Source organism: Barbus barbus (assembly GCF_936440315.1).
Source record: "Barbus barbus genome assembly, chromosome: 32".
Lineage (NCBI taxonomy): Eukaryota > Metazoa > Chordata > Actinopteri > Cypriniformes > Cyprinidae > Barbus > Barbus barbus.
The window spans coordinates 23,674,613-23,688,684 of record NC_136760.1 but is presented as its reverse complement, the minus strand read 5'-3'; the positions used below and the strand labels follow the sequence as shown (position 1 = coordinate 23,688,684).

Genomic DNA, 14,072 nt, shown 5'->3' with positions numbered 1-14,072 from the left:
ATCATCCTGATAGCACTTGAAGACAACATCAGTGCAAACAGACAGAGACAATGGTAACTTTAACAATTAGCCTTACAGAGTTCCAAGAAGCTCTTTCAGGAAGGCAATTTGGAAAACAAACGCGTGATGCTTACTTTGTCTGGAGCTGACGTTCGCGCACGAAGTGTTGGTATTGATTCCTAAACATTTAGGGGACGTTACCATTTTTTTCTGGGATATTTCCTTCGAAAATGAAATTTAACCACAGTGTCCTCGACTCATATGAGGGGAGATTATGGTGACTCCTATATTCATTAGTGCGTCCCAAAACACAACACTTGTAAAGCCTCTTTGGCGCTGACATTGTATATATCTCCAGTAATGGCGGACCGCATCTTCTCACTCAGGGCTGTGTTTATGCTAATAGGGCAGAGAGCATCACAAATGGGCAGGACTTTTTCCCCTCGGTGACGTGCACAGAGGGAGAATCTGAAACAGCTCGTTTGGAGAGACTTTTCATGATTAGGGTGGTTGTTTTCACACACTGCGGCCAAACAACTGTGTTCAAACACCTTATAAATGTGATTTTGCATAACAGATCCCCTTTAAGGGAATAATTCACTCAAAAACGAAACTATTTTGTTGTAAATGAGTTTACTTTTACAGTACATTTACCTTTACATCGTTTGCTCACCAAATTTGTATCATCGGCAGTAAATGGGTGCCGTCAGAATGAGAGTCCAAACGGCTGATAAAACAAAACAATCCACAAGTAATCAACATGTCTCCAGTCCATCGATTAATTATGCATGTTAAATGTGAAGTGAAAAACAGTGTTTGTAATAAGTCCACCAAGATGTTTTTAACTTCAAAATATTGATCAAGTGAAAAAGACGTCTAGTTCATTGGTTCTTAAAGTGTGGTACGCGTAGGTGAGCTTCCTCTAGTGGTACGCAGAGGAATCTCTGAATTAAATATAAATTAGGCCACGTGTCCACCAAAGTTTTTTTTTTTTTTTTTTTTCCAAGGCTAGCAAATTTTTTAAATTGTTTTAAATGGGATCGTCTTATTCATGCTGAGCACTCGGGCGTTTTTTTCTCAGCGCCAAGAGTTGAAGAATGTTCAACTTTGGGTCAAATTTAGTGCTCATCACTGTCACTTTTTAGTCAGCAAACCAATCGCAATGGAGGAGGGGTGGGACTAATACAGTCACACCCTACTTGTACTAAGACTGAACAACAATGGAGACGTTAATATTGCTTGTCTCCAAGTATTTATGTCTTTACCAGATTGAATTGCTGGACTACCATAGATAATTTATGAAAAATAATGCTTGCAGAAACATTTCATTTGTGATGCGTCTGCAATATTACTTCAGCGTATATTCCATATCATAGCAACCACAGCATCTCAACTGAAAAAAAACTAAAATATGTTGCCCCCTCAAGAGCTCACAGCTGGGTGTTTTCAGCAGACTTTGGTGGACACGTGGCCTGATTGTTGTTACTTGCAGCTACACATACAGCCTGTGTTATTATTATTATTATTATTTAATCAAGTACTTTTTTATTTAAAAGTTAAATAAAAAACTAATATTTTTCTGAGGTGGTACTTGGTGTAAAAAGTTTGTGAACCACTGGTCTAGTCTGAATCAGGAGATAAATATTAAGGTTCTAAAGCGAAAACAGTTCTAAACAAATATTTCGGTGGACTTTGGTGTGAGAGGACAACAGGGGATGAACTTTTCACTGGAGAAAAGAGTTATTATGGACTCCATGTATGTATTTTGTTCAGAAGCAATGGTTTAAAGTTAAAATGCCTTAATGATGGATTTGTTTCTTACAAACATGCAGCTTTTTACTTCACAAGAGGTTAATTGATGGTCTGGAGTTGTATGGATTATTGTGAAATTTTTATCAGCAGTTTGGTCTCTCTTCTGACGGCACCCATTCACTGCAGAGTGATGTAATGTTAAATTTCTCATTGACGTTTGACCTGAATGAGGGTGAATACATTTTGAGCAAATTTTCATTTTTGGGTCAATTGTTTCTTCAAAATGCATTTATTGTCATATGTAATATTTTTGATGCAATGTTTTAGTCAAGTGTTGTGCATTTTTGAATTGCACATTTACAAGTGGTTTGGGAATTAGTTCAACTGAATCATCAAAAGATTCAATTCAATTCCATCTCTACCTGGAGTTCCTTGCTCTCTGTGAAATGAAAGATGAGTTTTGTGCAGTGGCAGTGGCCTGGAAAACCACAATAACACTTGAACACAGCCAAAGTCTGGCTTCCTTTTATCTTGAAACTTTCTGGCCTAAACATAACCTCTCACTCTTAGACTCTGTGCTCAATAGGGTGATGCCACCAAGGTGTAAGAGTGTCAGATTGTCACGACTTGCATTCCATTTTCACACACTCATTTTTTCTTTTTTTTTTTCTTTCAGAGATAGATACTGAGAAATAGAAAGTATACGTGCAACACGAGTTTCGGATGTACTGACACTCCACTTATTGTTTGTTCTTGATCTGTTCAGTGAGATTTGACATACTCCGACGACTCACACTTTTCCGTTTGCATACAGTATGTATTATATAAATGTTTTAGAGTGAGCGAGAAAAAATAAAGAATGTATGACTTACATGCACATTGAATTTACCTGCATGAGACCTTGGCTTGAGTCATGCTTTTAATTATTTTAAAAGAAATCTCAAAGTAATATTCACTCCATCCTTGCTCTAAAAACACAACTGTTTTCGTCCTTCTAGTGTTTCTTATAGTCTCATTTGAAAATAAATTTTCTTCTTGCGAAATCCACTGGCTTTTTTGTCTCCATCTGTCATAATGGCCACGATTAAAGCCTCTTACATTAATTAGCCTGTCTTTCAGCCTATTAATGTCACTGTGTGTACCTGCTGGGATATGAGGGCTCTCTCTTCTCCCCTCTCTCATCTTTTCTTTTCCTTTCTCATTTTGTTTACTCTTCCAAGAGTGTGACAGCGTAATGACACTGGCTCTGGCATCAGAAACTTGCTGATGCATTGCCTTCTCTTTTCTTCGGAGTTCAGTTTACTTTAAAGAAACTTTATTTGCCAGACTTTATAGCTATAGTACATTTTTTTAACCAAGAAAGCCCTGAAAATGGGAAAATCAAATGCATGATATAACACACAAACTGTACAACATATAAGGTCTATACCATCCAGTGTCTATCAGGCTTGGTTATAGAATTTCTATTCAATTTCTCCACAGGGATTAAAAAAGTCCTTTGAGTCAAACCAACTCTATCTAAAATGAATTAAAAGTTTACAAACTTTGATTTAAACCAGAAAAGAAAATAAGAACAAGAATTATTGAATGACCAACTCATCCCATGTGGCATTACGAAAGACACAATTTAATGACATCTGACCCAATTAAATTGCACCCAAAGTAATTGATTATAAAAAAAAAAAAAAAAGAATCTTTGTCTTTCTTTCTTACTTATTTATTTATTTATTTATTTATTCATTCATTAATTCATCCATTCATTTTTGTGAATTATAAACCTGGAACAGTAAAATAAATTAACATTGTTGTAGAATTGTAATTATTGCATAAATAATGTTCTACTTATGTTCAGCTGTAAAATATTTAATTGGATAATTATTATTATTATTATTATTATTATAAGGGCAATTTCTATTTATTTATTTATTTCAACACAATCAAAATTCTACTGATGTAATGCATTTATAAAAGCACATATCATAACTCTGTGAGCTCCTGGTGCATTTCTCTGTCTATGTAATGTTAACATCTTATTATTGAAAAAAACGAAAATTAATGGGATTTTTACTTCTGGAGCCCTACTGTTGTTCATTATTGCAGAACTGGTAATATTGTTGACTCACGTATGATAAATGGTTTCTGTTTTTCCTCATTTGCAAGTCGCCTTGGATGAAAGCATCTACTTTACAATTAAATATAAATGTAACTTTTATTAGGAAGTATCATAATAATGCAATGCATTAAGATCTCTCTCTAGCTTCCTCCATTTCTGTGTATCTCCTTCACAGTCACTGTCACCTGCATTATTTAGAGCTCTAGTACCTGTCAGTCCAACACACCTGAAAACCCTGTAAGACTCCAGCAGCTGTGCAGGAATCCTCAACACGCATCTCTCTTCATTCATACCTGCTGTGTCTCAGCACTGAATATCAAAGGTGAGGTGGAGAATTACAGTTTGATAAAGACTTTAAAAATATATCTCCTTTAACTGAACAAATCACAGCATCCAAAGACAATCCAGAGAGGCCGGCACAGCATGTCCATAAGTTACTGCTAAGACCTTAGTAAATATAAAGTAAATATGAACATGAATTCCATACTGTTTGTCAATCATCATTGGTATATACATTTATTTTAAATGTTTTTTATAAAAGTCAGGTTATTTTGTTAGGCCTTTTTACTAGTAGAGCTGGCTAAAGTACACAATACTATTGCTATTTTTTGCTCGAGATATTTGAACTATGTACAGATATAGAAAAACCATATATTGTTGCGATTGTGTGCTTATTGCTTTCATCTTGCAAAACTTTTCTATGTGCATTTTATTCAGCTATAGCAATAACTGGATGCCTTTATCCAGAGATGGTCTTATTATTGGGAGATAGGGTCCATGTCTCTATCATTGGAGAAAGTATAATGGCCAACTTGGATCGCATGTGCCTTGATAACCAATCACATTACAGTCTTGACATCACTGAGTTTCATTTAGATTTGTGCAACAGTCAATCAAAGTTTACGAATACCATAGAAATAAACGAGAAGTGGCGTAATCTTAATCCTACCTGTCACACAATTGTCCGTGACTTCTCTTATAAAACAGCATTTTTTAAGGTTTAAACAGTAAAAATAGATCAATCCAAAACTAATATTTAATGGCAAACACTATGAAGATTAGCCATTTCTCCCTAGAATAAAATGTTATTACCTTATTGGTCTGATTGGCTGTTTCACAGTGCGGCTCAATGTTGAGCTCTGCTCTGATTGGCTATTTTGTTCATTTCAGTAGCTCACAGGAAGGAAACACAGAGAAAATACTTTCTCGCGCAGTTATATCGTTGGGTAATTATAGTGTAAATAAAATGCAGGAATCAGAGAGCCGCTATTAATATGTGGGGCACTGAAACTGCTTTCAAATGCACTATCGCTTTTTAGTTTTATTTTCACTTTCGAGATTCACAATCGCACATACTCTGTTTATACTATGGAGCAGCAGTACTTACCACACATTTTACAAGATCAGATGCTTGTCAGTGGTGCTCAGGATCTGTAAATAATTCGCCATCATCCTCAGTCATCTCTCCTTACTCTGTTTATGTGGTAAGTGAAATCTTATGTACTGTAATGTAACAGGCTACCTCTAGCAAGGAGTTAATATGTCCCTTTAATGGCTCGCGTTATTTTATTAGAACACGTTATTTGCTTTTCGTGCCTTTCTGAATACAGACACCAACCCATCCCTGCCCTTCCCATCCCCTGCACAGCCTGGAACATAACATTTATTATGGCCACTTAAAAAAGTGGATAGAGGATATGTAACAACATCTTAGTGACAGAACTTTCACTCGTTCATTCATAAATTCACCCCATCTGTGTTGTGATCGAAGCACAGACTTTTTGAAAATCACGCTGTGAAAATCACGCTGTTGATGACCAGTGCTATTGCACAACTCTTTCATTTCAACTGACTGGCTGAAGCCATTATCATTTCCATGTATTTTTTATGCCTTGCCCATCTAAACATTCAAAAGAGTTTAAAGGCATTCAAACACAGGCAGAAAAACTGAAAATGAGTACTCGCGCGCCATGTTCGGAGCGCACAGAGGCCAAACTGAACTTAAGTGAATGTAAACAGTTGACAAAAAATCAGATGTGTATTATATTCGATGTATTGTCTCTTAAAGTGATAGTGTCTAATTTACTAGCTCGGTGTCCTTACTGTTAAAGGGGTCATCGGATGCAAAATTCACTTTACAAGTTGTTTGAACATACGTGTGTTGGAAGTATGTGTACACATCCATCCTATAATGATAAAAATCCAACTAGTGGATTTTAGTTGGATCCCCCTCCCCCCGATATTTGATTGACAAGGCCGTCTTACCTTAGACCCGCCCTGAGTGAGCTGTCCGCCTCCAGTGCAGGGGAAGACAAGATGTCTCCGATTAAGCGACTGAATTGTTTAGTTGTTGGGTGTAATAATGAATATAGCAGTTGTCAGTTACTCCTGACATCTGAGCCTCTGAAGACACAGAAGATTAATGTTACTTTCGCTTTGAAGTGAATGTGCCGATACCCAATCTACATCCAGCTATCCAGCTTTATCGACAGAAGAAGTGAGTATAAGGGTTTTTATGAATCGTTTTTATGAATCGCCTTGCCTTTAATGTACTAGTTATCCAGTTCCACGGCTGAAGTTATGTATGCTCCATAGATATATATACCTAGATGCCTCATTATTGACTGTTTCTATGGGCCACGATGCCCTCCGCCATTTTTGGAATGATTTGCAAAACTTTGAGCCGCCCTATTTGACCGCTCCTGGCACGTAGATGTGACTGCCATCTTGGAACGTTTTTTTTTTTTTTTTTATGTCATTCACCATAATAATTAATGAATATTCAAAGAAGTGACACTTGAGTCTTAAAATCTTTTCAACTATGTATTTTTGTCAAGGTTAGAGAAGGAATTTGACTGCTAAGTAGTGCAGTGCAAATTAAAACATAAAAATGACCACTAGAGACTAACATCTTTCCATGGTAAGGCTATGTCTGTTTGCAAAACAAACTCTAGAGAATGACTTTTGGTAATTTAAGCTTTTAGATTATACCTGATACTACACACACACAAGCAAAATAGCTTTAGCAGTTATACATGGATATAACTCGCTGTTTTAGACGTGCACAATCAACTTGCGCTCAAGGTTTCGCAGCATAGATATGAATACGTAGTTTGCGAACGCGTTTACGTGCTTGGAGCGGTCGAATCATGGTTCGATTGGGGAATCTATACAGATCTATGGTTCGCATACTGTTCCAAAATGGCGGATGGCTTACTTATCACGGCCCTTAGAAACTGTCGCTAATGAGGCATCCACTTATATATATCTATGTCTACAACAGCAAGTTATACGCTAGTATATCTTTGAATATTCATTGATTATTATGGTGAATGCAAGATGGCTGATGTGTCAACGTATCTGGAGCGGTTGAATAGGAAATCTACACATATCTATGGTCTGCTCATCTCTCCATGGAATAAAGGGGCGGAGTCAGCAGAGCTCACTGGCATTTAATGCAACATGGACTAAAAAAACGGCGTGCTGAAAACAGAGCTGATTTTGACAGGGTAAAGGACGTGTTTTTTACACTACCATTAAGACATTTTAACCCAAGTATGTTATAGACTTTTCAGTAAGACCCTAAAGAATCATATCAACTTGTGTAAAATGGGAATCTGATGTCCCCTTTAATGCAAGAAATTAAATCAGAGAAAATCACTCAGCGCTTTACTGAACTACTTTGTAGTTTAACAAGAATTGATCTATATTTAATTTATACAGTGAGGACTATGCAATGCTATTTTATATTTGATTATTCAGTTTCTGTACCTGACACCTACAAACTTGAAAAAACTTAAACATTGTGTAAATAGCACAAATAAATGCATAGAACAAACTTATATTAAACTATTTCAAACAGGGCCCAAAGGTACCTGCACCGGGCCCGGCAAACCCCAGCTATGGCCCGAAGAGCAGTGACAGGTCAGTCAACTGTCCCAAGCATCTTTCACACAGTCAACAGTATGTTGAATTTCTCAGGCCAACATAACTAGCTAATAACTTCAGTAACATTAGTGTGCAGATCAATGAATGCAGGAGAAGGGGAGAGATAACATAGATATGTTAGTGTCTGTGTATTCAGTTTAACTGCTATACAATGTTTATATCTCATTGTTTCAGATGATGAGAGAGATGAGAACTCCTGGCCAGCCTTGTGGACTGAAGGTCAGGCTAGCAAATTTAAGTTAGATGTTTTCACACCGTAGAAAATCAGTCCAGTCTCCTCAGCTGTAAATGTCATTGCTGTCTTGTGTTGCTTATAATAAATTGACATGTTGATATCACATAAGCACTCTCTCAGAATGCTGTCAGTTATGTAGATGCATACTGTACACATTAGTGAGTAGTGTTTATGGGGTGTTGCTTTGGGATGGGTGAGGGAGGGAAAAATCACAGTATGCTCACTACATAAAAAACTAGACTACACCACAGGGTGCCGTCACATGACACCAGTTCTATACTACACTAGTCAACATTTGAAGTGGATCAAAACCTTTCATCAAAGTTGTCCTAAAACCTAAAACCAAAATGTTTTCTCTCTTAGGACAACTTTGATGAACTGTTTTGATCCACTTCAAATGTTGACTACTGTATTTTCATCTGGTCAATTATTCAACAGGCTTGCGTTGAAGGAGGGACCTGAGACATGCAGCATCGACAGCAGAAAGTCATTGAGACTTAGACTTTAGACTTGCGTCAGTCAATAATCATCTAGAAATGTCCCAGTTCCCCCAGCAACCATATTTCATTGCTAAAACTGACTAAATGCCTTAGAAATCATATATTAATGCCCTGACAGCCACCTAACATCTTATTTGATCTGTCACTCTAGTCAGGCTAAGTCAAATAACAGAAGCAGTGATGCAAACTTAATGCTGGAACAAACTTAATTCAGCTATAACAGCTCTACAGAAGACAATAATGGCGCTTTTCAGTTTAAGTCAATTCAATGATGATTCAGTTCAGGTCAATAAGAGTCTTGCAAAATTCAACATTTATGATCATTTATGGAATTCTATTCCACTTTATAGCAGCTGTACAGAAGACAGTGTCATCATTCATCACAATTTAGTTAAACTTTAATTTGTTAGATCTTTCAGTAATAGCATTGTTATGAGTGAAAGAAAAACTAAAACTGTTTAATGCAGGTTATTTCACAATCTGCTAATTCGAGCCCATAACCTGCAGCACTGCATGTCCCTGTAATAGTGAATGCTCTGGCAGTCTCTCCAAAAGTAGCAGCGTTCCAGACCACAGCTCCCTCTCTCTCTGTTTCTCTCTGCTGCCAGTCATATTTCATGAAGGTTCCATTCTGCGTGAGATGCCATATAGAGGTGAATTCTAAAGCAATACTTCTCTTACATTAGTCTGTTTCACTTGATAAAGTGAGAACAGTATCGGCTTGCTCACCTCATTGAAGCAAATCCTATAATGTATTTTGACAAGTTCAGTGAAAAAATCCATTCAAGTTGGCAGACAAAGCACGAGAAATGTCAATTATAAATATAATTAATTCAAGATTGAAATATAGTGAATAGTGATAAATGTGGAATTTTTTTTACACAATAATAGTGTGTGCTTCATATCTGTATGCTTAAGAGGATCATGTCATAAGGTTAGGTTCATGCTAGCATCACACTTTATGGAAATAAATAGATATTGTGAGTTGAGTTTCTTGTGCAATTCTCATGAGAACTGCTGCCTAAAAAAAGCATTTCATTTCAGCCACTTATGAAGTTGCATTTCAGTTGGTATGTAGGATGTTGACTGTGTAGGCTGTATACAACAACATATAATGTATATTATTAAACAATTTTATTGACAAAATTAATAAAAAAATTAATACATTGGATAAAGGAATACTCATAATAAAACTAGTATATTATTATTACTATTAAAATGTTATAGTTAATCAAGATTTGAATCAATATGCAATATTCTTTATCAAATATACATCATAACTGCAATAATAATTGTATTAATTTTATTTTATTATATAATATATATATATATTACATTAGTAGTCGTAATTGTAGTAGTAGTAGAAGTAGTAAGTTATATTCATTTTTATTAATAAATCATTCATTATTTTATTAATGTTTTTGCATTATTTGCATTAATGTTTTTAATAAAAGTAACATTTAATTATGTAAATTAAATAATAAATAAATTACATATTAATAATAATAATAATTTTACTTTTAAACATTTAAATATGCATTTTATATTATTAATATTTTAATATACCATATATCATTACTGTGTGTGTGTGTGTATATAATTAATTAAATCATTATTTTAAATAAATACATTAACAAACAAACGAAGCCACAAGGTGAATCCAAACCAAATCCAAAACTGGCATTGCTTGATGTGCAAAACTGAAGAGCTCAAGCATACAGTAAGTCCCTGTTTTTCCTTTCCCACACCTAATTTGTTACTGAAATAAAGATGCAGTTGGTGTGGTGGAGGGAAGCATTGTTTTCATATCATGCTGTGATTATCAAGATCAAATAGTCATGCTCTTTTTTTGTTGTTGTTTAGAAGCCCCGATTCGCCACTATAGTGTGCAAGAGCACCTGTATTTAAAAACCCAGATCCAGTACCACATTTTCCCTGCACTCACATGTGTTGAGTCCACTTCCAGACCTCCCTACCTGACCGTAAAGGTGCTTTACAGGTTTATTCACAGATTAGCTTTGGCCTTCTGACATGTATGATTAACCCAAAGGAGCGCTGCTTGATGTGGAAGTTGTTTTTCCCGCAGGCCAGAGAAGATCAATAGTCTTTGAAGTATGTTTGTATGTGTGTTGTGTGTGTGGGCGAACAGGCTTCGCAGGAGAAATCAGACCTGTAGTCTGATATTGGCTTCTTCTGCGATCTGACCTCCCCTCTGGTGAACTGCTACCAATCCTACAGCAAATCCCTACATATAGATGTGCATGTGTTTACATTTGTGCATGTTTGTGTGCATGCATACTAACCCAGAGCATGTGTAGGTGTGTTTTGCTGAATGCAGCCTCTTTGTATTTCTTCACTGGATTAAAAGTGCAAGACTCAGACCTGATCTCAGTGTATCCCAAATGATTTCTTTGACTGATGTATAAATCACTTCTTTACATTCTCTTTTAAAGTCCATATAGTTATTCCCCTAGTTTTCTCTTTTGTTTTATGATCTGAGAAATATGATTAGGTTCTTCATTCTTCTGAAATCACACTGCAAAAAACATATTTTTCTTAATCAGTGTTCGTATTAGTTTTAATCAGGCTTTTTTAAACAGTTCTTTTCCTTTACAAAATATAATTAAAAAGGTAAAAGTAAGAAAGGTAAAAAAGTCTTTAAAAATGTAAATAATATACATATATTTTGTATGTGTTCGTTTATTTTGCCAATGGGGGAAAGATAAATAATAAATAATCAAGCTGAATGTCTTTTGTACATCATCCTGTTCTGAGTTGGATTAATTGGTTCTTTTATGTCTGTAATGCAATTTAATAATAATAATAGTGCACTTACATTTTAGCATTTCTGTATTATTAATTTAGCAGATCCTACTGTCCCCAAATGAGGAAAAATAATTTAGGAAAAATACAAACACAAAAGATTAATCACAAGACATCAACAATTTCAGCAATGCCACAATACAAAAATGTGATTAAAAGTCAATTTGCAATCATCACAATTCTTATTTGAATGGAAGGACTGATGTGAATAGAGTGCTGGGAAAAATAAAGAAACAAAAGACTGATTGATGGACAGATACAAGCATGAATGGTCAATCAGATGCACAGATAGATAGATGGATGGATAGATAGATAGATAGATAGATAGATAGATAGATAGATAGATAGATAGATAGATAGATAGATAGATAGATAGATAGATAGATAGATAGATAGATAGATAGATAGATAGATAGATAGATAGATAGATAGATAGATAGATAGATAGATTTTTATCATTATTATTCTCTGTGAAGGACTCTGATTCTGAATTAACCACAAGGGTCAAAATGACACTGAGACACCAGGGCATGTGGACAGAAATGCAATTAAACAAGTAATATCTCATGAATGAGCGGTGTTATTTCCTGAATCCCCAAAGGTCACGTCTATTCAATTCAGTCAATTAGATATAGATACCCATCACTTTTCAGCTCAGCAAACACATGCACACAAACAACAGAAGCAGCTTGGTCAAACAGACATTTTAGTTTAGCCACTATCACTGTTTCATAGAGTGATGGAGACATTATTGAAAGGTCGTTGCGACCGTTCATCCGTTCAGAATAACTGTCGGGCTCTTCATTCCAGTGCATTCAGCAGCAAGCGCCCGTCTGTCTCGCTGCGTGTCTTATTGGAGCTCGCCGCGCGGTGGCACCGTGCGTCAGCCCCCTCCGCGCGCACCGCTCTCTCCGATCCGCTGCTCATATGATGCTGGAGATCTTCGGCGCAACGGGCCGGTTCCTGGGCGGCATTCAGCGATGACAGTTTGATCTCTTACGAATACTGTTTCGCACCCTCGTACACAGCGGAGCTTTATGCACAGCATGTTTCGATTGGAACAAACGGCACCGTGGCGCACTGAAACGGGACTTGGAAAGTTACTTAAACCGAACGAAGCTTATTCTGCATCTGGGCGGACTCAGTGAACGGGAGGTTCTTCACTACAAAAGACTCGTCTTGGGGATAACAAATAGCAACGCGCCAGGAACAGAACTAACTTTGATTTACCGGAATGCGAATAGCACAGCGTCACTGATTATGATCTGAATTCTCACCCCTCTAACCGTATGAATCGTATCCTGGGGACCGTTATCAACAGTTCGTGAACTAGAGGCGTTTGCGCTCAGGATTGGGAATATACTTTATTGATCAAACATTTATTAAGTGAATGCATGAGAGTAGAGACAGTGGATGAAAGGACAGAAGTCTGTTATCAGTCTGCTGTGCTTTGAAGTCGTTGACTGCTAAAACTGAAGTTTTAACATACTGTTCACAAACTCACACCTACAGAGGACTTTAACAGTGTTGAAGTTTAAGATATTAATGTGAAGGATTAGTCTCTTGAGTCGCATAAGACCTCGCACAAAACGCGCCAGAGACACTCCAGAACATTACGCGCACAACTGTGGCTGAACTGTGGAGGAGCAACATGTACCCGGCGTGCCGGACAAACGCGTTCAGTATCTCTCCACCTGCCTCTCTGGCAATGTTTGGAAATTCGGGTAAAGCCAGAAAGAGACCCTGTTGGATTGTAATATTGCTGTCGGTGCTCCTACATCTGGCGTCAGCACAAGGTAAAGAGCGCTTCTTTAAGTGGCTGTGTAAAGGCTGGAAATTAACTGTTTCTAAAGACCCTTAAAAACGCAGAGTGAGCCCGAGGGACTGTAACATTTAACCTTGACTTCTGTAGTCATTTCATTTGGCTTAATTACAGTTTAAAAGGAACATGGAACAAGAACAGCTTGTGTTTAATTATAAATCATAATACATACAGATGAATCAAGCCAGCCAGCTCTATGCTCGCTCTCTTTTATCTCTTTCTAATGGAGACACTGTACAGCAGTGCTTGTCAATCCTCAAGAACCTACCCCAGAACTGCACATCTTGGATGTCTCCCTTATCTGACACACCCATTTCAGGTCTTGGAGCCTTTAGTAATGAGCTTACGATATAAATCTGTTAGACCTCCAAAATGTGCAGAACTGGATTTATCCAGGACCATGACACAATCCTGTACCTCTATTTGCAGTCACTAATCAATAATTACCTGCATTTGGAAGTGTATTGAAGTCCATACCACATGCAGCAACTGTGCGTACCGCAGGTAATTATACACGACATGGCCGCGAAATTAACCAAAGCCAATTAATGAGACTGTAGATTAACCATCAAAATTAATGAGCTCCGTTAAAATGAGCTCACCGGTGGCATCTTGGAAAAGTGTTTTTATAAGGTGCATGTTCATCAGATGTGCATTATCAGTGCTGACAGACTCTTAATGTGAGATTTTATGATGGGATGATTCAGTATTTGTAATGAGGACTTGCAAAAAGTGCATTTAGGCATGCAACTAAACTTTTGATATATCTAGACCCATAAAAGATACACAATGTGAGTGAATGAGGAGCACAGAGCCCATATTAACACACACAAAAAAGGACGATTTTGTTCACTACCTTAATGGCAACATTGACAATTT

The 14,072-nt window shown here is 36.8% G+C and overlaps 1 protein-coding gene across 1 annotated transcript in view; it reads left to right on the top strand.

The window, feature by feature from the left end:
• The first annotated feature begins 12,329 nt into the window (after window positions 1-12,329).
• LOC306852614 (protein sidekick-2-like) overlaps window positions 12,330-14,072 on the top strand; it is a 307,487-nt gene continuing 305,744 nt past the window's right edge. The window contains exon 1 of the mRNA XM_079389591.1: window positions 12,330-13,167. Within this exon, the coding sequence (XP_079245717.1) occupies window positions 13,023-13,167 (145 nt within the window). The 5' untranslated portion in view covers window positions 12,330-13,022. The remainder of the gene's footprint in view (window positions 13,168-14,072) is intronic.